This window comes from Schistocerca nitens, chromosome 7, assembly GCF_023898315.1.
Source record: "Schistocerca nitens isolate TAMUIC-IGC-003100 chromosome 7, iqSchNite1.1, whole genome shotgun sequence".
Lineage (NCBI taxonomy): Eukaryota > Metazoa > Arthropoda > Insecta > Orthoptera > Acrididae > Schistocerca > Schistocerca nitens.
In genome coordinates this window covers 385,521,693-385,546,035 of record NC_064620.1, presented here as the reverse complement: position 1 = coordinate 385,546,035, position 24,343 = coordinate 385,521,693, and the positions used below count along the sequence as shown (strand labels likewise).

At 36.7% G+C, this 24,343-nt stretch overlaps 1 protein-coding gene across 1 annotated transcript in view; it reads right to left on the bottom strand.

The window, feature by feature from the left end:
• Nucleotides 1–7,398: 7,398 nt before the first annotated feature.
• LOC126194742 (ATP-binding cassette subfamily G member 4-like) overlaps nucleotides 7,399–24,343 on the bottom strand; it is a 513,739-nt gene continuing 496,794 nt past the window's right edge. Inside the window, exons 10-11 of the mRNA XM_049933005.1 lie at nucleotides 8,609–8,764; nucleotides 7,399–8,369 (exon numbers count right to left, since the gene is read on the bottom strand). Coding sequence (XP_049788962.1) covers nucleotides 7,950–8,369; nucleotides 8,609–8,764 — 576 coding nt within the window. The 3' untranslated portion in view covers nucleotides 7,399–7,949. The remainder of the gene's footprint in view (nucleotides 8,370–8,608; nucleotides 8,765–24,343) is intronic.

The window sequence follows — 24,343 nt, the reverse complement described above, 5'->3', positions numbered from 1 at the left end:
TTGTGTCTTAGTTATTTTCGTACCTAGATATCACTCATAATACATGGAATGCTTGTTTTAATTTGGCATGTAAGGTGGCCACTGTGATATGGCATGTAATATGTTCATGGAGTTTCTACAATAGAATAATGATGTGACAAACTGTTGCATTTGCCTTACAGATGTAGATTTCTGTTCTTCTACTATCTCACAATTGTGAAGAGCAAAGACTGTATTCTGCATACTATTCTTGACTCCCTTTTGTACTGTTTCTGCTCGGTATGACTGTGTATCTGAATTCACTTACACATGGTATATGACATCCAAGAGCGTTTGTTGTTACTTCCCCTTCCTCTTTCTTTGTGATACTATACTTTGCGTTACAGGTTGCCTCTGGATGTGGAATTAAGTTGGTGACAGGGTGGTAATATTGTAAAATGGAAAAAAATTATGCAGCAAACATACTATAAACTACATTCCATTAGCAATAGTCATGCTATTGCCATTATTTCATGTGTTAAGTGTAACTAAACTGATGTTCCAATCACTGTTTTACTGCCTCTAACAGTTGAACAAATGCCATTAGAATTTTGCAATAAGTAGTAAATGGCACAGAAGATGAAATAGGCTGAAAAATGTTTTTCAGTGCACTTCGGAAGTGGAACAGGTTTTCATGTTGATACATACTGCTGGAAGAATAAAGGAATCATAGCATTGTAAGTAGTTTGATGCATATTAAACAGGTGTGGATTCTTGATGCCTTGATTGTGTTGGTTTAAGCCAAATTATTTATCTCCGTTTTTGTCTCCTGCTCAGTGTGGAAGTCTTCCACAGTTTTTACTGTGTTTTGACTTTGGTGTCAATACAGTGTTGGCTGGAGGCACCATCTGCTACCAATAGCACCTTGTCAGCTTCAGACGCTGCAATTCATGTACCATTTTTGACATACAGTGTTGGTGGTAAATTTCTCTTGCTCATGAAACTGTAAAAATAAATAGTGATGCTACCACTCCAGTGCTTCATATGGAACTAAATAGTAGAGAACATTTTGAAAACTATTATGCATAGAGAAGGTGGCACTACTATTTATTCATCACATATTATGGAATCGGGAAATTGGCGTAATTATGTACTTGGATTGTTCCTGTTGGTAATAATCAGGCAGCCAACGGATGGTCTGTTGGTACTGTCAGTAAGTAGTACATATCATTTCCCCCATTAGTAGTCTTGCTGTTGATGTTGGTGAATGTTTTAATTGGTCGTATAAACAAAAAATTGGTTTGGTTAAGAGTTGTGGGAGAGCTTGTGGATTTGCTTATTCTAGTGACCAGTGGTACATGTCATCTACAGACTTAGCTGGCCATATACATCATCTTAACAATGGTTTAGCTGTTGGGACTAGCAGTTATCCAAAATTAAAGTCTCTTCATATTGACATAGCTTTGGTTTTTATTGTGACCAGTACATTGAAAAGACCTTTGTTATAGTTAAATTGAGCAACATCAAGCTCTCAGATTTCTTCTTTTATTGCTGGTATTTATTCAGTACCAAATAATGTTCCTAGTGATAATTATTATGATTGTTCAGTTAATTGAATTGCTGTTGGTACTATTTATGAAACACACAGTGGTCAAAAACAAACTTTGTCTCATGAGTAACAGTGATATTACCTATTTGACAGATACTGTAATACATTTTATTCAATTCTGGTTTTAGTACTGCTGCACCAGCTAATAATATGGAAACACAAATATGTCTGCACTTTGAGTTATTGTGGAAGAGACTGTAAATAATAATTTGAGAAAAGTAGTTGTTGATCAGCTTGAAAAACGAAAAGTAAGAAACAATAGCTTCATCATGGTACATCATCTGTGTCAAAAAGATGTGAAATTTATTGAAGAAGTGAGGTAAAATAATGTACCCATTGTGTTAAATAAAGTTGCATTCTTGAAACAAAGCATACAGTGTCATTACATTCAGTTATTTTTGTGTTCTCTTATTTCATTTTTTCTACCTGCACCTAACCATACTTTCATCCCGTACTTGTTTGCAATATTCTGTATGCTATAAATTAGTACTGAAGTTTTATGTAAAATACTATCTTATTTGAACCTAACAGCAATAGTAATTGGTTCTCCACTGAATATAATTTTCAAAATTTCAAGATGTCCAGGATCATCTATCATGATCAGTCATATATTTGCACATTCTCTTAATCTGTAAATTGCATGGTTTTGTTACACAAACTGGTATTTTCCATCTCGGAGACAATCGTTCTAGTAGATGTAGGTTAATATGAAGTTAGATTCTTTGTGATAATTAATTTTGTATCTGCTCATCCAATCACTCCGTAATTTGCTTGCTTTCATTACTATTACACTCCATGTGCTGTGTTAGCACAGTTGAATGCTATGGGTGTGAGGGAGGGGGGGGGGGCTGTTGATGTAACAAGCTTTCAGTCAGGGGTTATTTGAACGGTTAGAGATAAGAAAAAGAGAATTATATATATAAGCTTCCAGTTTTCAGTATAGCGATCAGTTCCTTGGTGTACTTCCGGAAGTAATTTCGTGTGCATGCTTGTGGAACATATGTGTCTACATACTTTCATGTACTAAAACATGTTTGTTACCTTTTTTAAGATAGTGTGCGTTGCTTAATAGATGGCGGTGGTGGTGAACAAAGAGTGCTTCCTTTGTTCGAGAACACGGTTGCATTCACAACCAATACAAAGAGAAAAAGCTGTGCAAAACAAAACTATTCATGTTAATGGATACATCCAGATATCATCCCACTTTGGTTCAGTTTCATACACAGAAAAACATCATTTACTTTCAGAAGTATTTGAAGAAATAATTGATTGCCTGAAAGAACCCATTCAGTTTAAAACTAGCAGATGATGGGATACAAACTATTATTGCAAGAACCTTTAATATATCATAGATGCAATACAAATTAAGGCAAAGACTTAATGAGCTACCTACTAATATACTCTCTCCTCCTAATGATGATTTAATTAGTGTCATCCTGAATGGCATCATTGTAATCATTTCCTGAATTTTGATGACAATGAGATATCCTGGCCATATTACATGGAAAATGACAGAAATATCAAGTGGAAATTTACAGTTATTACTAGAGAATTCACAAATGTGAGACTTGAATATATATATATAAAAAATACATTTTGTTTTTAACACTGTGATCACATAGGAGCACCAATGTTTAATAGTGTTCATTGTCATGGCTTATTTGCATTATGTAACAGATAATAGTAATGATGGCCATATAAACAACTTTGAGCTATTACATGCACCAGGTGACAGCAACTAAAAATATATCTGTGATCAACCAGTACATGTTCATTACAGATTAACTCGAAAAGAAAAAGGCTGTGTTGACGTTATTAATTACTTGAAAACTATTATTAACGTGAGCCAAGACTGTTCAGTAGAATATGATGAAAAGTTTATTTTGGAGTCTGAATTACTGGACCTCGTACTACTAGATTTCTTAGAAACTTCAGCGAAGTCCGTATACAAACTGTATAAATACTGATTCTTTCAGAATTATAACAGGTGTAGACATAAACATTCAGTCCTTTAAACCCTCATAAAAAGATATTGCTGTATTTTTGTTTGTTTATTTACTTTTTTTCAAAATCACCAATTAAAGAGGAAACTGTGCCTGTATATTCTTCTCCGAGTGATTGCTCAGATACAGAAGATGCACCAGAATGACCTCCTAAAACTGTGTAAAATATGGAAGAGGAACAAAAAATTTTGTTGAATCAAAAGAAGAATAAAAACAACTGGCACAACTAAAGCAAGACAGCGTTTTCATCAGAACCACTGCCAGCAGTACAAGTAAACCTGATGAATGTGATGGCACTATTATTGGTAACATACATGATATTGTAAATATTTTTTGTAAAATTTGCTCTCTTTCTGATGACCACAAGCAATGTATAAGAATCTTAGTTGGTGTAGTGTCTTGCTTAAAAAGAAATGTCAGATATGCAACAATGAAAATCTTCTACTTGATACTGCATGTAGCACCGAATTACTGTACCTGGTCAGAAATTTATGGAGAAATCCAAGCACAAGAATTTCATTTTTATATAAATTTGAACAATCACACCAATCGTATGAGTTGAGCACTTGTTTTTCAACATTTGTCTTACCTGGATAACTACAGGACCAAAGGAATTCGTTTAGACCGAGAAGATACAGCTTGTGAGGGTTAGCTATTTTTGTACAAGATCCCATTACAGTACCAATAAACAAAGTCCATCATGTGTGTGTTTGGTGTCAATGTAAGAAACTGTATACTTGCAGTTACAAAATTTGGGAAAACTTAATAACTCAAGTTGACATTGTCCTCTCTCTCTCTCTCTGTCAGCTGTGGCTTTCTTGGGCAACAGATGTTCATCCTGCAGTACAATTGTCTGCGGCCTCTGATTCATTAATTAACATTAACATAAAATGTTCATTATATTGTCTGCATGAGCCAGTTGTGAAATGCGAACTCGTAGGTCCACATTTTTCAATAGTCACGGCTCTGATTTTCATCCATTATCATTTCCTAAGTTTTCTTTTGTTAAAGCACTGACAATCTAAGAAAACTGAATGACAACAATGTGTTGTCCACTTGGCTCCCTACTGCTGAATCAACCTAAACAGGACCACTTCAGTTTAGCAGTGTTCTTGGTCATTTGTTGTCAGGCTTGAAAAACCAACATTTCTCTGGAGCAATAAGTACTTAAGTCCTGCTGTTAAAGGAGTTGTTTTGTTTATTGTGTCTCATTTCAAGTGTTCTGAGCAAATGTGTTTATGGCAGAATTTGTCTCCTGCAGAAATGTTTTGAGTATTTGTCAATTTGTAAAGCCAATTTAATTCTGTCTACAGTTGGATTCATGCAAACTGCAGTTTAATTGTCGTAGATGGTAATAAAAGAACAAGGTGCTTGGGGTGCATTCCCATGATTGACAGCAGTAATGCATCCCCAATGCATAGTGGGGCAGCTATGAGCCACGATGGTATTAGGAGTTGGTGGAGGAGAGGACGCTCCAGAGAAAGACAGCTGCAAATGTAATAAGGTCTTTATTGACATATCTGTGCTACCTGATACACTGTGTCGTAACTGACTGACCACTGAATTCTGCTGGGCTGGCTGCCTGTACACCCCACAATAATGATGTTGATACTCCACAGTGTGTCAGTGCCCTCGTTATATCAGCCAACCATGCAGCCCTGCATCAGTGTCATGTACTTGATGATGACGTATCTGCTGTGGCCCCAGATGATGCCAAGCTGCACCGAAGTGGTGATGCCTCCCATGTTGAGACACCCATCTGGTGATGGTGAGTGATGGCTGATGTGCATGAAGTGTAACAGGCTATTTTCTAGGGAACAGTTTGCCATGCCACTGAAGATGACCTGTGAGGGCCGGCTGCATCTTGGCACTAAGGCTAGGTGGGGATTAAGTGCATAGAGCTGTTACCCTACTGTGACCTAGAACTGGTGACTTCTACTGTCAGATCTATGTGGCACCCTCATCCTGCACAGACCGATATTGTGGTAGGGCTGTGACACTAAGAAGAATTCCATTACAAAAATGTCCAATACTTTTAGTCATCAGAAGTGTGCTTGTTGTGCATATGTGCAACTACCAGTCACTTATCCTAAAACACCACTGCCTCCATCAGGGTGGAAATTTGCCTTGGCTCTTGCTTCACTAGTCTGTGCAGTACCACGAGTTTGCTGTTTCAGCAAGCCTACCTGCCTCGCAATATTGCGTTGGCCTTATTCTTCCACTATTACGGTGACAACATCCCGCACTCGCCTACTATCAATGTTGCTGCAGTACACTGCTCAGGCTCACACTAATATGACCATGCATGGTCAGTATGCTAGAGTACAACAAAATGAACTACCCACTCATCATTCACCTCCCCACCTTTGCCTACTGCTTGGCCAAGCTGGTAACACTGTTCCCCCTCTGGCCCTTCCAAAAACATAAAATTAAAACTGTGTCTGACATCAGTTACCAAAGTTTCATCTGCACATGAAATGGGCACCTACATACGTACATACATTTTCATACAATGTAAAAATATTGACTTAAGCAACAATAACTTCACCTGTAAATGTAAGATGACCCAGTATTTTTCAAATGATAAATTTGGGGGAAAACTTTGTCTCATAGTAGTGTTACACGGTACTTAACAAACAAACTGTAGAGAAAGAACAGTTTGACCACTGATTCATTGATTCACTTATGTATTCCTTTCAATGGAATGAAATGCTGTTAACACTTTATTTTTTGGGACAAAGCTTCAGAAGGGCCAAGGGGCTGGAATACACATCAGAGTACTTGAGACATTTTCAATATTGTGACCTGTATCCAAATTAAATAAGAAGCGAGCAAGTGTATAGATGAACGAATTATACCATCTTCCAGAATTCAGACATATGAAGCAATGAAAATGTGTAGATACCCTACTATTCAACGGTACTTCACACTTGCATAACTGACATTAATATTGTATTTAAAAAGAGTATTGTGTAGTTTTAGTTGACAGCCAGTAAACCACTAAACAGTAAAGCTAAGCAATGTACTTTATCACATCAGTGTCATTCTAAATTACATTTCTTGCTGTGGCATATGTCTATCCAGATAAGTGAGCAATAACTGTGGACAGTGAAATTGTGGTTCTCAGTGAAGTTGGAAGACTTTAATAAATATTCTGCACAACTGTTACGTTGAACACCGAAGGTCCAGAATTGCCGGTACTTAGCTCATACTTCTGTAACTTTGTAGGGAGTCATTAAAATATGTGCTAGTTTTTTTGCAGTTTTTTTTAATAAGTGATTTTAATATAGCATAATGTATCTTTCCTTGTAGCTGCATGGGCTGCTTCACATGAGAGAACAGTGGTAGTGATAAGATTTCACTGGGAGCAGCACCAAGCAATATCAATAGTGCTGGACTTATTTGCCCATTACGACATTGATTTGATAATGCTACACAGTTTCTGATGACTTCCAATGATGTGCTGTCCATGCAACTGCTGTGCTTTAAGATTGCAGTGCCATTCCATTTGGAGATGAAGTAGCAATAACAACAATTAAAATGAACTAGAAAATGCATGCAATGCAACTGCCCTTACCTAATATACAAGACAAGAACACATCTTCTGTGGGTAACAGGTAAGTCTCTTTATACTACATAAGCAAGACGGTTTCCAGCAGGCTTAAGACAACAGAGGCCACCCCGACCCCCCTTTCCCAAACTAACATGCTGTGAACATATTATGACCCTAGAAAGCTTTGAAATCTCCGTTTCATTCCTCCTGTGGCTGTAAGATAATTTGATAATTTTGTAAGATAATTGGGAAGCATTTAAAATGATTTAAAAATATAAAAGCTGTACATACTGCATGTATTTCCTTTTCTCATAAATGTAAATTATATACATTAGAGGAAGAACAACAAACCATTTTATCTTTGGTGAAATAACAAGAGTCTTGAGAGCAATGTATTTATAACTATTATTGTTCAAGATGCATTGTGTAAATGCATCCATACCACACTTTTAGTTCATTGTCTCATCAGCTATCCGTCCCTGCAGAAATAATTTGAAACTTTATTTGTGATATGCTAAACATGAAATGTAAGGATACATTTACATACCTCAAAGAGATTACTTTCATCTGCTCAATATTCTATTCCTTTTTCTTTTTTAACAAAAGATTTCAAAGATGTAAAAGAAGTCATAATTGATTTATCAGATCTGTGTTCATTATTAATGATTTTTTAATATATATGACTTCTGCATATTCTTTAAAACACAGTTCAAATCTCATCTCTTCCCTATTGTGAGTGCCAGAATAGTGTGCCATTAAAAATGGACCTCTTTCTGTTTCACTAACAAAGACTGCCATAGTTATCACAATATTCTCAATAAAAAGTTCACCTGTATTGGAAATTAATGTGTGTTTTCACAAATCGTTTCACTAGCCTGAGTGCAGCAAATGATTTGTAGGAAGAAAGCCTCCACCGCAACAGAAAATAGCATGCAGTCCTGAAGATGATGATAAATGCAACCAGACCAGCAATATCAACCCAGATATTTGCATTCTCCATTCCAGTTTGACGTAGTAGTTCCCTTGGGTCACTTAGTTCACAATATGTTTTATGATCTGGACAGTGCAGTCTTTTCCGTCCAAAGCCGTAGATTGCCAGTGTCAATCCCTCCAAACCATACCTCAGGTAACTAAAGTACATTGCAATCTTCATGAAGAATGGTACATGTGCATTAGGTGTTCCAAGACCATGGACTGCTAACAGCATGAAAGGAACTGACATCGAAGGGGCAACAAACATGCCATTCTGTGAAAAAAAAGGGTAATCTTAAATTAACTTCCAGGGATTATATAATAACTGTGCTGTTATTGTTAATCTGAAAATTAAAGTAATTTAATCTGCATTGAGCTAACATATTAAAATAAAAAAAGAGAGGATCACTGAGAAATAATTTATGAGAAGTGACAAAATGTATTTTTGTTGTAATAAATTAAAATTTGTGAAGTGATAGACATTAGCATTAGAATATAATGTATGATACCAACCACTATGCTAAGAGTTGAGGAAACTAGAAGACCAAAGCTCTCTGAGACAAATCCAATCAGAAGACAAATGGTGATGAATATTGCGCACCGGTGAACTTCCAGTGGCTGGTCAGTCAGTACATATACCAGCCATACATATGTTAGTCCGAGGGCCACCTGAAAACAGTTTTTTGTCAATGTAGTTTTATATATTTTAGTAACAATCACTTCACTATAACTTTCATTTGGCTTGAGAATGGAATACACTTTATATGGTGCACTTAAGTAATGTGTTATGCATGACTGATTTTTGTTTGGAAATTGTACTTAACAATATGTTTTGCTACTGTGATATAAAACCAACATTCAGATATTGATTACCAGTCTTTTGTTTATGACATATACTGAACATTTCTGAAAAACAGTTGTGCATTCAGAGGCAAAATATATGCTTTATTTTACATATTCTTCAGCATTCCACAAATGACTCACTTCTTTTAATTGAAATGATATACTATTGTAACTATTGAAATAAATGGATTTGATCAAAACACTGTGCAACTAAAGTGAAATAGTCTGAATAGAGATTTATAGTCAAATGTGAATGTTACACAAATATATTTCTTCTCTTTAGGAAACAGGGTACTGAAATTCTGTGAGGTTATGCTGTTAACTACACTTAACAGAAGGTGTTTTCTGTTGTGGCCCATGATTTTTGCTGTATTTATAGGGACAGACTGATACTGTAGTGTCATCTTTGGCATTGTAGTGTAAAAGGTGGCACAAAACCAGCTAAGTGAAAAAAAATGCACTTTTCACATTTAGTTACACATATTTGCTGACTTCCAGTGATCACATGCACCAGATAAATATGCTTCAATAATCTAGATCTTATCATTTTGTGGACAACTTTAATATGCCATTCATGTCATTTTTCCCTAGTTTTTCATTGACTGTATCAACACTCACGCCTGTGTCATGATATATTGTGAATTCTTGAATCGTGAATGCTGCAAGAAACATAATTCATACTGTATCATCAGATATAAACTACATTTGCACTTTCTACAAATTTTGGTGATAAAATTCTCAACAGAACAATCACTTCTCCTAGTCTTGCTGTATACCTGCATGAATCAGCTGTATGTTTCAGAATTTTTTAATGTTTACAAATGTTGTGCATAACACATGTCTGTAATAAATTTATGGATGTGAGTTACAAATGCATATTCCACTAATTTTGAGAACCATATCTTGTTGAGAGATTGTTTTCTGTCAATTGTGGTGTAAGTACTTATGTAATTAATGTAATACTTCTACCTCTTTCCATTCATTGAATAGTTTGTTCTTAGAAAGTACTTGAAAATTTTCATACATCATATGAAGTTGACTGCAGTGGTGAATAATATATTATCTGTCTATTGTAATTGTCATATAGTGTTCCATTTAGTTTCCCCTTCCAACAGTAGTGTATGCCGTCACCATAAATTGCCACAATTTTCGAGTTTGTTGCTAAGCATATGAAAACAAGAGTTGCAGTTAGCTTCAGGGAAGCAGTAAATTTTATCCCAGGTTTTTCTCTCATCATAACAGAAAACTACTTTCTTGATTGTTAATTGCATGAAAAAAGGAAAATGTAACCTTTGTAATACAACAGATCGAGACATTAAAAGGGAATTAGTAACCTTACTTCTAATTGTTTGCTTACTGTTTGTAGTGATGAGGGAACAGTCAACCAGTCCCAATGAAACCCCACTGTTAACTTTGTTCTCAAACATGAGATGAGTTAATTGTTGCTTATAAGCAGCAGGACATTGCTCTGACTTCTCTCAAGAGAAGCTGTTGTGATTAGGTATTGAGGAGGTAACAGAGATACATGTTCCAGAGATACCAAAGGTACATCAAATACTATCTCCAACTGCATCTGCATGATTACACTGCAATACACAATTAAGTGCCAGGCAGAGGGTTCATTGAACCATCTTCAAGCTGTTTTTAACGATTCCACTCTCAAACACGGTGCAGGAAAAATGAACACACAAATCTTTCATTGCGAGCTCTGATTTCCCTTATTTTATTATGATGATCGTTTCTCTCTAAGCAGATAAGTGTCAACAAAATACAAGAGACATTCAATAAGTAATTCAATACATTTTTTTCGCAGCCAGTTTTGGTCGAAAAAATGCAAAATTTGTCATGGGACATTGTGGAATACTCCTGCTTCACGCTCTATAGTTCCAGTAGCTGACAGTGCTATACATAACTTTTGAAATGGCATCCGTAATGGAAGTGCATTCCAAGCAGAGAGTTGTCACTGAGTTTTTTTCTGGCAAAAAAACAGAGCATCACAGATATTCATAGGCACTTCCAGAATATCTACAGGGACTAGGCAGTGAACAACAGCATGATGAGTCAATGGGGAAGATGTCTGTCATCATTGCAACAACGTTGTGCAAACCTGTCTAGTCTCCCTTGTGTCAGGTGGCTGCACACAGCTGTGACTCCTGAAATGTTGGCACACACTCATTAGAGGTGATCGATGGTTCATAATCAAACACCCTGCTGCACAACTGGACATCTCTGTTGGTGATGCTGACACACTTGTCCACCATGGGGTACACAAAGGTGTGTGCCTCCTGGGTTCCTCACTGCCCAACAGAATGCTGTAAAGGGCAACAAAGGACCATCTGTGCGGAGTTGCTTGTGCATTATGAGGCTGTTTGTGACAGTTTTTTTGTCAAACATCATCACAGGCAATGAAATATTGGTTATCACTTTGAACCGGAAACAAAACAGCAATCCACTTGTCCTACAAAGCAAAAGTTCAAAGCTGCAACCTCAGCCAGTAAAGTCATGGTGACAGTCTCCTGGGAGTCTGAAGGGATTATTCTGTATGATGTCATCCTTCATGGTGCAATGATCAACTCTGAAGCTTACTGTGCTACCCTCAGGAAACTGAAAAAATGACTTCAGCATGTTTGTCACCACAAAAATGCAGATGGCTTCTCCTTCTCCATGATGACATAAGGCATCACAAATCTGCACACCTGAGAGAAGATCACAAAATTTAATTGGAATTTTCTTCATCATCCACTCTACAAGCTGGACCGCTCACCATCTGACTTTCACCTGTTTGTCCCAATGAAGGGTGCACTCAATGAGTAGTAGTCCATGGATGGTGGGGAGGTTATTGATGCAGCAAGACTTTGGTTCTGCATTGACCAGTAGAGCGGTACCATACAGACATACAAGCCCTCCCAGTAACGTGGCATAACACCACCACATTGAATGGAGATTATATTAAAAAATAGCATTTTGTAGACAGAAGAGTGGGGAATAATATGGTGTATTGTAATCCTGAATAAACCAACCTGCTTTCAGAAAAAAAGTGTTGCATTACTTATTGAATGCCTCTCATATTTTCACACTCTGAGGAGAAAGTTCGTGGTTGAAATTTCACGAGAAGATCCTCCTGTAACAAAAAAACCTCCTTCATTTTAATGAATAGTATCTTGTCCATGGCACCCTCTCCCCTGCTTTGCGATAATACAAAATGAGCTGCCCTTTTCTTCATCAATCCCATGTGATGTGGCTTCCATACCATGCAGCAATACTCCAGAAGATGGTGGGCAAGTGTAATGCAAGCAATCTCATTAGTAGACCTGTTGCATTTTCTAAGTGTCCTGCCAATAAATTGCAGTCTCTTATTTTTTCTTTACCATAGCATCATCTATGTGACTGATCCAGTTTAAGTTATTCATATAGGTAATCCCTAAGTGTTTAGTTGAATTTACAGTCTTCAGATTTGTGTAAGTTATTGTGTAACTGAAATTTAGCAGTTTCCATTTACTACTCATGTGGGTGATTTCACACTTTTCATTATTTAGTGCCAACTGATACTTTTTGCACCATACAGATATCTTGTCTAAATCATTTTGCAATTTGTTGTGATCATCTGGTGACTTTACAAGACAGTAAACGATAGCATCATCTGCAAACAATCTAAGAGGGCTGTTCAGATTGTCTCCTAAATTGTTTATGTGGATCAGGAACAGAAGAGGGCTTATAACTCTTGCTTCGGGAATATCAGATATTACTTCTGTTTTATTCAGTGACTTTCTGTCAATTATTTTGAAGTGTGACCTTTCTGACAGGAAATTATGAATCCAGTTGCACAACTGAGACAAGACTACATAGGCATGCAATTCAATTAGAAGTCGCTTGTGAGGAATGATGTCAAAAGCCTTCTGGAAACCTAAAAATATTGACTCCATTTGACATCCCCTGTCGATAGCACTCATTACTTTGTGAGAATAAAAAGCTAGTTGTGTTCCACAAGAATGATATTTTCTGAATGTGTTGGCTGTTTGTCAATAAATCATTTTCTTCAATGTAATTCATAATGTTCAAACATGGTACATCTTCCAAAATCCTGCTGCAAATAGATGTTACTGATACGGGTCTGTAATTCAGCAAGTTACTCCTATTTTCTTTCTTGGATATTGGTGTGACTTGTACAACTTTCCAGTCATTGGGTACATATCTTTCTTCAAGCAAGCAGTTGTTTAAGACTGCTTAGTATGGAGGTACTATATCAGCATATTCTGAAAGGAACCTGACTAGTAAGCAGTCTGGACCAGAGGCCTTGCCTGTATTAAGTAACTGAAGTTGTTTCACTACACCAAGGATATCTGCTTCTAAGTTACTCATGTTGGCAGTTGTTGTTGATTCAACTTCTGGAATATTTACTTCATCTTCATCATGAAGGAATTTTGGAAAACCTTGTTTAGTGACTGCTTTGGTGGTGCTGTCATCAATAACATCACCATGGTCATCATGCAGTGAAGGTATTGATTGTGTTTTGCTGCTTGTGTACATTATGTATGACCAGAATCTCTCTGGGTTTTCTACCAGATTCTGAGACAGAGTTGTCAAAACTATTAGAAGCTTCTCACATTGAGGTTCATGTTAAATTTCGAGCTTCTCAGAATTTCACTAATCTTGGATTGATACTGCCTCCTCTCCAGGAAATTCAGTATCTATCACCACTCATCCACATCATGGTCAGTGATGTGCCATTAATAGATCTAGCAGCATGCCTGAACAGGGAAGGCAAGGCCAGTGAGAACCCATCCCCCACCCCACAAGTTTAAGATACTGACTGTCTTCCACTGAAATTGAGCCACTGTGACACACTTTACCTGGTGGGAAGCTGGCTGTGTCCTCTATCAGTGCAAGTGGAGAAGGGCAGGATCTGTTAATCTTCGTGGAGAAGGGCAGGATCTGTTAATCTTCAGCAGTTTGAACATGCAGTGAATCGTGGTACTCTTTAGTGATAGGTAAGAACACCTTGCGTAGTGAATGTGTATACTTTGAACTCTCATTCAATATATTGAAGTGGCAGTCATTGATGAAACAGGATGCAGCCAGCTGTAAATTGTGGGGCTCACTGAAATGAATGAAAGCTATTGCCTGGACTCCAATGACATATTTGTACTGTTCTAGTATCTCACAGAGATAATGAAGAAGAACAGCCTTGCAAATCCACCTAAATGGAAACTGAAGACACATGCGAGATTGCTTGGGCAAGGAACAGTGATATAAACTTGTAATTAGGTCTTTCGGTTGTGTGCCAGACTGCCCCCAAGATGTAACCTAAAATTTTAGTGAAATGCCAACAACCAAGTGGGATTGCTATGGTTCTTAAGTAGTGGGCATGACAGGATATTCTGAAAAAATAATAAATATTTTCTTCTAAACTTGCCAAGAATAGATAGATCAGAAGCCCACTCATGTCAAAATCAGATATAAAGACAACAAATTTGCCTCACCTCTTTCAGGATACCCATATTGAAAATGGTATTAGTGACCCTAGGCAGTTGTAGCAACATTGATTACGAAGCACAAAGAACAACTTAAACAAGGAGGGAAATTTATAATATTCAGTAAACCATAGAAATAGGTACTAATGTGATATTGGAAGGAAACCTTAAAACATTTAGCTCTGGGCAGAAGTTTTGTAGGGGTGCTGTGGCTAAAGCGAAGTTGACCAGGTACTGGATAGATATGTACTTAGTACTTTCATAATGATGAAGTAAATTTCATGATGGAATCTTCTAAGTACACAGTAACTGCTACACAACAGGTATGTAAGAGTATAGCACAGTAGATAGAGAGATCTAAATGAAATGTGTTCAGCTATCAAAAGAAAAATGCATGAAGACTTCAATTACTACTATAGAAGATTCTTATCTAAAAATCTCTCACAGAATCCAAAGAAATTCTGGGAACATGTTATGTCTGTCAGTGGCCCAAAGTTCAATCACTGGCACGTGGGGGTGACACAGGAAGTGGAGCTGAGAGTATCAAAGCAAAAGCAAAAATTCTGAATTGAAGTTTCACCTGCTCCTTTTACAAAGGAGGATTAAGGTGTTTATCTCCAGCTCAATTCTCACACCACTGCAAATATGACTGATGTAGATCTGAGTGTCAGCAGCATTGAGAAACAGCAGAAATCGCTAAAACTGAAAAAGGTACCATCATGTAATAATATCCTTATCAGATTATTTTCAGAATTTGTGCAGGTGTTATGTTAGGTCCATTAATTAATTAATTAATTAACACATCAAGTGCTGTCATGAAGGCAAGCCTTCAGGGATGCTAAATGAGTCTAGCTGTACATCAGTAGGCAGAAGCAACCACTACTGGAAGCTTCTGTGAAGCGTACCAACAACAAATTATGGTTGGTGCTTTATACTCAGATTGCTAATTGTGGTAATTCTAGATTATTTTATATATGTATGTCAGGAGAAGAAAAGCTGCTTTTAAAAAAGGCATACTCTTTCTTCTGCACTACTCAGTTGCCATTATTACCTAATACTTCAAACATAGCATTTAAACTTTACACAGCTGTTAAGGCAAAATAATGATCTTATGCAAATATTACACTTCAGCAGGATTTGCATTCCTTAGTTCAGTCTTTTTGCCAGTCAAGAAGCAGTGATAGTAGAAGGTGTCAGTCAGTATAATTCAGTGACTTTCAATTTAGACTACTTATTGGATGTCATTTGAGTAACAAATCCATCAGTGACAATTTCAACCCTTCCAAAACTGTCCAAGTTGACTGTTGCTGATGTGATAGTAAAGTGGAAAGAAAGGAACACGAACAATTAAACCATGACCTGTCAGACCTCATGTACCTATGGACAGGGAACCTCAAGCATTGGAAAAAAAAATAAATAAAAAATAAATGCATGAAATCAGCATAAGGAATCACTCATGAGTTCAAAAGTACTACCAGCAGTCCAACTAGCACAGTGTGTAGTGAGTTAAAGCAATGGGGTACAATGGTCAGGCAGCTTCTCATATTGCTTGAAGTGGTGTAAAGAGTGATACAACTGGATATTGGGTGGCTGGAAATGAGTGATTTAGTATGACTCATCATGCTAAAGGTTGTGGCAGTCTGTAATGTAGACGGACAGTTCGTATATGACCACTGTTTGTATCACCATGACAATGGATCCTTTATAAAGCAGCATCTGTGGGGCAATGGTTTGTGGACAGTAATGTTCCTGTAAAGGACTGTCCTGTCCAGAGATCTGATCAGATTCCAGTGAAATTCCTTTGGGCTGAGTGAGAATGTCACCTTTGCTCCAGATTCCACATCCAACATCACTACCTTGTCTGAATTTTGGCTATTGAGGAAGAGTGGGTTGCCATTCAGACATCTTACTGAAAGTGTTCCCAGCAGAATTCAAGCCATCATATGGGAGATGGATTCACATACTGCATATTTATATCCACTAATAGGTCCAGATACTTTGGATCAGATAGTGTACTTGGTATTTTCAATTTCCTGTGTGATGTCCACTGTCAACCTGTTATAGTCTTTTTTAGCAGAATGTAAAACACTGTTTACAACCCTAGGATGTGATCCATAACATGTATGGAAATTATTTCTAACTGTAGTATTGTGGTTGTGAATTGCAAAATTCATCCTAAATTTACTCTTGTTATGAGCCAATAATGCCATTAGGGAATACCAGTGTTGGCATGTAAGTGTAGGAATCCCTAGGTCCCTGAAGAGGCTCCTACAACATGTTCAGGTATTAACTTCACACAATGTTCTTATTGCATGCTTCTGTAGAATAAATGCTTTTTCACCTTAGCTGCAATGCCCCAGAAGATTGTGCCATGGGCCAGAACTGAGTGAAACTGTGCTAGTGAGAGATTTCTGAGAGCAAAGCAGGCAGAACTGTTAATTAAAACTACAGTATTATTTGTAATGGTGTTGACGTTGCAGTGAGTAAAAGCCTTTATTTTCAGTGACTAGTTTTGGACATGACGTCCATTATCAGACCATCAAAACCATCATAAGCATTGACATGTAATACAACCAATACATTTGCATAAGACACAACTGGCAATCATGAGTAACATGTACAGACTCATCTACAGTGTATTATCAATGCTTCTTTCCAAACAGTGCCAGAACAACTTTTTGTACATTTTACTCATGATTTCCAATTGTGGCTATTTGCAAATGTTCTGGTTGTCTTATGTGTTAATACTCCTTATGAAGGCAATGGTTTGATAATGGACATCATATCCACAACTAGTCACTACAAACAAAGGATTTTTTCTTACCACATCTTCAACAGAATTGCAAACAATAGTTTTAATAAAAGTAAGTTGCTGACCCATTTTTTGTGCATCATGGGGGAGGTTCATAAAGAACTATTAATGACACCTCAGTATATTATCCAGTGGATGCCCATTGATCTGTATTTCTGGTACTTGCAAGTCATTTTTATTTGTTTGAAATTGCATGATATGAGTTTTGGCAAGACTGAGTGTTAAGATGATATCTGTGAACCAGTGAGCCTGTTCTGTTATTCTTCTGGCCGTGTCTGGTACGACCATGTTTTTATCAACATACTTTTGTCATCCAGCACACAATAAATTCTTGGAAGACTCCTCCAAAGTCTAGATAAACCATTTATCTAGACCAAGAACAGTATTGGCTAAACACTGAACCTTGCAGCACACTATATTTAAGGTTTCCACACTCTGAATTTAATCTTATTCCTGTTATATCATTGGCTGATGAGGCCATTTGTTTTCTATTGTTAAAATGTTTCCAACCATACAAGGAGAAGACATTTAATGCCATACTATTTTAGTTTCCATAGCAGAATTTTGAGATCTACACAGTCAGAGGCCTTGGCAAGACAACAAAAGATGCCATCAAGGTAATTTTTGGCTCTTACAAAAGCCAAACTGAGCTTTCATTAAAACGTTATTCTCAGGAAGATGGTTCATCATTGTGTTTTAAGCCACATTCTCATAATTGTTTAGGGAAATGAGAAGTAAGTTCTGTCTATAGTTAGTCAGTTGCTTATCTGCATTTTTGTATGCTGATATTACTACTGCATACTTCAGTCCTCCAGGCAGTAGTCCTCCATTCATCAATTGATTTCAATGGTAACTGTAAGATAGCACTACCAAGTATGCACAAGATTTTAGTACTGTGGCTGAGATTTAGTCAAAGCCAGAACAGTGCTACTTTTCAGTGGCCCAACACTTTTTCTCGTGTCTCTGGCAGATGAGTCAGCGATACTTATGGTGGAGTATGCATTTATGGTCTAAGTAAATTTACTGGATCTGCTTTTGATGGATAGTTCTTTATCTCTATGTTTTTAACTACTGTTAAGAAGAATTCATTGGCTTTAGTAGCCAATAATTTTAATTTCATATAATCTGACTCACTACTACTGCCATCTGAAACTTCATTACCATTTAGCTTGTCAAGTTTATTTGCACTATGCATAATAATTAGGGTTCTGAAAAATATAGATGCTAATTCTGTGTCATCATGAAAAATTACCTAATGATGCTGTTTTATGAAGAGTCATATCCAGCTAAACTATTTTATCAGAGACAATTTGAAATAGGTTTATTTTCTGCAAATAAATATAGAAAATGTAACCAATTTCCAGTTACTGGTATTGCACATCATCTGATAAAGTTCAATCTGGAAAAATAATTTGTGTAAGAACATGTTTTCAAAATAAAAAGTACATGAACACGGTGATGTGGCAGTGTGCTTGATTCTCTGGTGCCATGCCAAGTTGCGAGCAACTGAATGATCGTATAAGATAAACACCACACAATCCAACTTAGCACTCAGCTGTGGAACCTATCAGCTTAGAACAGAAAAACACAGGTCTGCCAACTACAGTTCAAAAGTTGATATAATGTGGAAACTTTTAATGTGGCAGTTTAAGGTGGCAGGAGATGTGAAATGTGATTGCATCAAATACTGCTACAGATCAGGCCTGGACTATTTGGTTTACAAAATGCATCAACCTCAGCAAGCAATTGCACAGTAGCCTTCCCTTGCTCACTGTTTTTGAAATGAGTGAAAAAACTAATTTGGTCCATAATGGATTTTGATTACAACACCAGAAGGAATCCACAAACCCTGTGGCAATGTGTCAGTTCTGTTTTCACAGAACATTGGTGCAGGCTGCCGATCTGCAGAAGGGAGGTGGGGCTTGTTTCTCTGCACCATTCGTTTCCCTTCTGGTGGTCAAAAAACTATGCCCACAGTCATCTGCAAATTTACAGTTTCTGCACTCTGCACTATAACTACTGAAAAATAGAACCTGTCAATGTATTTCAATGGCAACAAAGTTATTCCCCTAATGTGTGAATAGAGTTATTTTCGGTTCTACTTCTACATTAATTGCCTTCTCAGTTGTCTTTAGCATCATCTAGTATGGGTAGTTAAGCTATGAATGCACAGGAAAGGTCAAAATTAATATTCTTTATGTTTTGTAACTATCAAATTGTGCTGGAGAGAAAAATAGTGTCAAGAAACACCCCAAATCTGAGATGCATTAGCCGTGCAGAGTGGCTGCATGGTTACAGGCGCCATGTCATGAATTTCATGGTCCTCCCACAGGAGGTTTAAGTCCTCCCTCGGGCATGGGTGTGTGTGTTGTCCTTTGTTAAAGTTAGTTTAAGTAGTGTTAAGTTTAGGGACCAATGACCTCAGCAGTTTGGTCCCTTATGAATTCTCACACATTTGAACAGTTTGAGGTGCATTCCGTTTGTTGGTGGGAAAATCCTGCTGCTTCTCAACAGAACAATCTTTTGTTGAAAACTTTAAAGCCAAAAGAAGAAAACAAAGAACATTTTGGGGAAAAAACTATTTGTTAACAGCCAGTTTCAAAGCATTAGGGCTTTGTCTTCATGCACTTAGCATGGCAAATGTTTAAATTTGTGCATCTAATCATTTGCAAAAAAAGTAAATTGCGCCAAAAATACATGCAAATTTTGCCAGAAATACATGCTACATTTTTTTGGTCCCTATTAATGGGTTATCTTGTACATATTTACCTCCTCCACATCAGTTAGCATGGATTCCAAAACTATTGGTAATGTGAAACCCAACTCACACTGTTCTTGAATGACACCCTGAAAGGTATAGATCCTGACAATGGGTTGATGCAGTATTTTTTGACTTGAAAAAAGCATTTGTCTCTATACCAGACCAATGCTTGTTTATAGAAGAATGATTGTATAGAAAATCAAATGAAATGTTTGACCTGTCCAAGGATTTTGTGGTAGGGAGGATGCAGCATGTTATCTACTTTGGAGAGTAATCGACAGATGTAAAAATAATTTCAGGTGGTCATATTGCATATTAATGACCTAGTAGACAATATTAACAGTGGCCTCAGACCTTTTACAGATGATGCAGTTACCTATAATTAAGTACCATCATGAATAATATGCACAAACATTGTCAGGTTTTGATAATATTTCAGTATGGTGTAGGTATTGGCAACTTGTTTTCAAATTTTCAAAAATGTTAAAATGTGATCTTCACAAAGCAAAAAAGAATACATTATGACTATTACATGAGTAAGTCTCAGTTGGAATCACTCAACTCATACAAATGCCAATGTGTGACAATTTGTGGGGATATGGCATTGAATGACCACTTAAACTCAATTGTAGGCAAAGCAGATGGCAGAATTCAGTTCATTGCTAGGATACTGGAAAATAAAATCCTTCTGGTAAGACAACTGCTTACAAAACATCCATGTGACCCATTCTAGAATATTGCTCAAATCGGTGGGATATGTGCGAACAGGACCAACTGGTAAAGGTTTGTTTGAATCATGGAAAAATGTTATGGATATATTGAAGAACATAAACTGATAAGTTCTTGAAGGTAGACATCAACTATCTTATGGAATACTACTTACAGGGTTTCAGAATTAAGTGAGGATTCTGTCCATATACTAATCCTTGTTTGTATCACTACCTTAGGGAATGTAAAGGCAACATTAGACTAATTACCAAATGTACAGGGACATTTAAGCTGTCCTCCTTCCTGCACTCCATCCTCAAATGTAATGAAAGGAAACAGTTGTGGTGCAATGTGAAGTACCCTGTCACGCACTTCACAGTGATATGCAGAGTATGGGTGCAGATGATGTTTCCCATCTGAAGGAAATGTTTGTGTTTGATTGACTCACAATTTCATATAATACATTCCTTAGCCATGGCAGGTATCAAATTTTATAAGCAGCATCTTTTTCAAAGTATTTCAACAGCTGCACATTTAAGATGTATTATAATATGACAGTTTTAAGATTCATTTTCACATTACCAGAAACCAATATGTCCTCAGAAATTTCTTGAGATCATTTGGTTTTGGGCCAGGTATCTTATATTGAAAAACTAAATCTATGCAAAAGCTTTCACTTGAATTTACTTTTGTGTTATTGATACCATAAATTTATTCATATGAAATGGCTTCCAATATGACTATATGTGATAGAGAACCCGCAATAAGACTGCACAAGTCAAGATATATATAATTAGTGAGAGGAACAGCAGCTTGAAACCAATAACTGCTGCCATAACATTGCAGTACATGAACTGTGTTCTGTGTATCCTCTGGAAAGAGGTCTCTGGGATATGGAAAGAAATGAAGAAACTACAGTAACTTATGTGCAATAAAGTGAAAAAGAAACTGTTTATTTAGTTATTTTTCAGCAAGCTGGAGTCTCAACTAGCTAATGACAAGTCTAGTTTTTGTGTAATCCTCCTTACTCCACCCCATAGGCCACAGAGGACCCAACAGTACTGACTGACCACCATGTCGTCCTCTGCCAGTGGCATCATCAGATGTGGTATGGAGGGGTGAGGGGTCAGCACACCTCTCCCAGCTATTGTCAGCTTTTGTGACCTGGATCAGCTACTACTCAGCCTTGTAGCTTCTCAGTTGGCCTCACAAGAAGGAGTGCACCCTGTATCAGTCCTTCCGCCAAGTAAAAATCCCTGTCAGTACTGGAATTGAACCCAGGTCCTCCACATGGCACTTGTCTGTGATGTCCACCCAGTGATGAAGGTGGACTGTAATCCTCCTTAATGTACGCAAATTTATGTGTATTGGTTAAAACCAAAATTCATTTAGACTGAATATTTTCCAAGTTAAGCTTGATAGTTCTCTTTTCCTTCTGTCCCAAACTCAATGATGCTATATGTCTAGCAGAAACTGATTCTTAAGAAAATGATGGAATTTCCTAAATTTTAAAATATGAGAGAATAGACATAAATATGGAACACACACATGAAACTGCCTTTAAAGGAAGAAATGCATCTTTGTTTCATAACAGAAAATAGTGTATATTTTATTTACCAATTGCTTAAAATATCTTTAGCAAGTATATTAAAATCATACTGTCAACCTGTAATTGATAGTTTTATTCAGTATTTAAAATGTTTAAAAGTCATATGCATACAACATGATCTCATAATGTTTTAGAGATTAGTTGATTTAAGAAGTAAATATAACAATTCACCAAATAGTTGAGATGCTGAGTTGTTGGCACATAAACAAGACAGGGAATTTTGCTTGCTCATTTGCCTATTGATGACTTGGTGCCTTAGTTGTTCTTGATATCATTACATTTACTCCTTAAATTATTTATGTCCACCAAGGACGTTCCATTAACATGTTGTGGAAAATGTTAGTGCATATGGCCCCAAATGTTAGCGCAAAATGTGAAGGCAGAGGAGTCTATACTGACATTATTAGCACCAAGAACTATGTAAAGAAGAAATTGAAAATTCCTAAGTATTGTTGAAGCTCTCTTCAAAATTCACAAAACAACATAAGACACGAGGTTACTACATGCAATAAAGATACCCAATTGACTTGGCATGCAACACAGTGACCGAAAGGTATACTGAAGAACTTTAAAATGATCAAGGGTGGCACTCAATGTGTGTTATGGTACTCTAATGATGGCATATAGAATGCCAATATAGGCTGTGGTACCTAGGCAATACAAGATTCATATCTAGTCCCCATAATGAGGATCAAACGATCCTGTTTGATCTTTAGTAATGGCTCCCATTGTTGGACATGTGCCTTCTGAAGGTTAGCAATTGTGAGAGCAATAGGTGTAAAGTCTAGAGCACATTCAGTTGAATTTAAGCAAAATGAGCGAACTGGCACATTACAGATGTGAAATGCCCATGTATTGGAGGTACTCATCCAACAAGCTACAATTTTTATCCATTAGATTGATACCAGTCCAAATGCTAAAAAATAAGGGTGTACAAGCCGCTTCCAGATGTTATCCCTGAAGACCCCAGCCATTGCAGCAACTCAAAACTTAACATCAGAGAAATTAATTGGTTGTGTGTGTATGGTAACACTGGAGCAGAAAACCAAATCAACAACTTTCTTGAATTATTCATGTGGGCAGTTAACATTGGCCTGGCACTAAAGAAGAAATTTGTTAAAATGAGCAGGGTATCGACTATCAATAAAAATAGGTGGTACACACAGGAACTACGAAAACTTAAAGATCAATGGAACAATTTCTACAACCTAGCAAAGAATTCATCATGTCTGCATGCCAAAGTAAGATATAAAGAATGCAAATATCAGTACAGAATGGGTATTAAGAAAGCTAAATTAGAATATAATAGCAAATTGGTTGCACAAGCTATTAATAAACCAAAAGAAATGAGGAAAATCATTAATGAGAATCTAGCATCGGGTAGCAAAGAATTTGTATTTAGATCCAAAATTAGTGCTGATAGTTTTAATAATTATTTTGTAAACAGTGTAGATAGTGTAGTTACTAAGATACCTGATAGTAAACATGAATATAGCTACTATTTGGATGTTGCCTATAAAAACCAAAATGCTATGGAAAATGTGTTTTATTTTGAACACATTTGTGTAGGAGATGTACACTCTGTCATTCTTTCTCTTAGCAAAAGTGATTCACTGGATATTTACAATATCTGCTCTAAAATATTGAAACTTAGTAGTCATAATATAGCAGAGGTTCTCTGTCACATCATAAACTACTGCTTTGATGAAAATTGTTTCCCTGAAAAATTAAAAGTAGCTAAAGTAATCCCAGTCCACAAAAAATGTGACATTAATTTGCCTAGCAATTATAGGCCAGTTTCTCTTGAACCACTTTTATCCAAGGTCACTGAGAAACTAATGAGTATTCAAATTATCAATTTTCTAGATTCTCATCAATCACTTTCAAACAGCCAATTTGGGTTTAGGAAAAATCTATCAACATGTGATGCTGCTATGAGCTACATATGTAACTGTCTTGAAGCAAAAGAAGAAAACTTTATTGTAAGTACAAAGTTTTTTGATTTATCAAAAGGATTTGACACTGTGAGCCACAACACACTGCT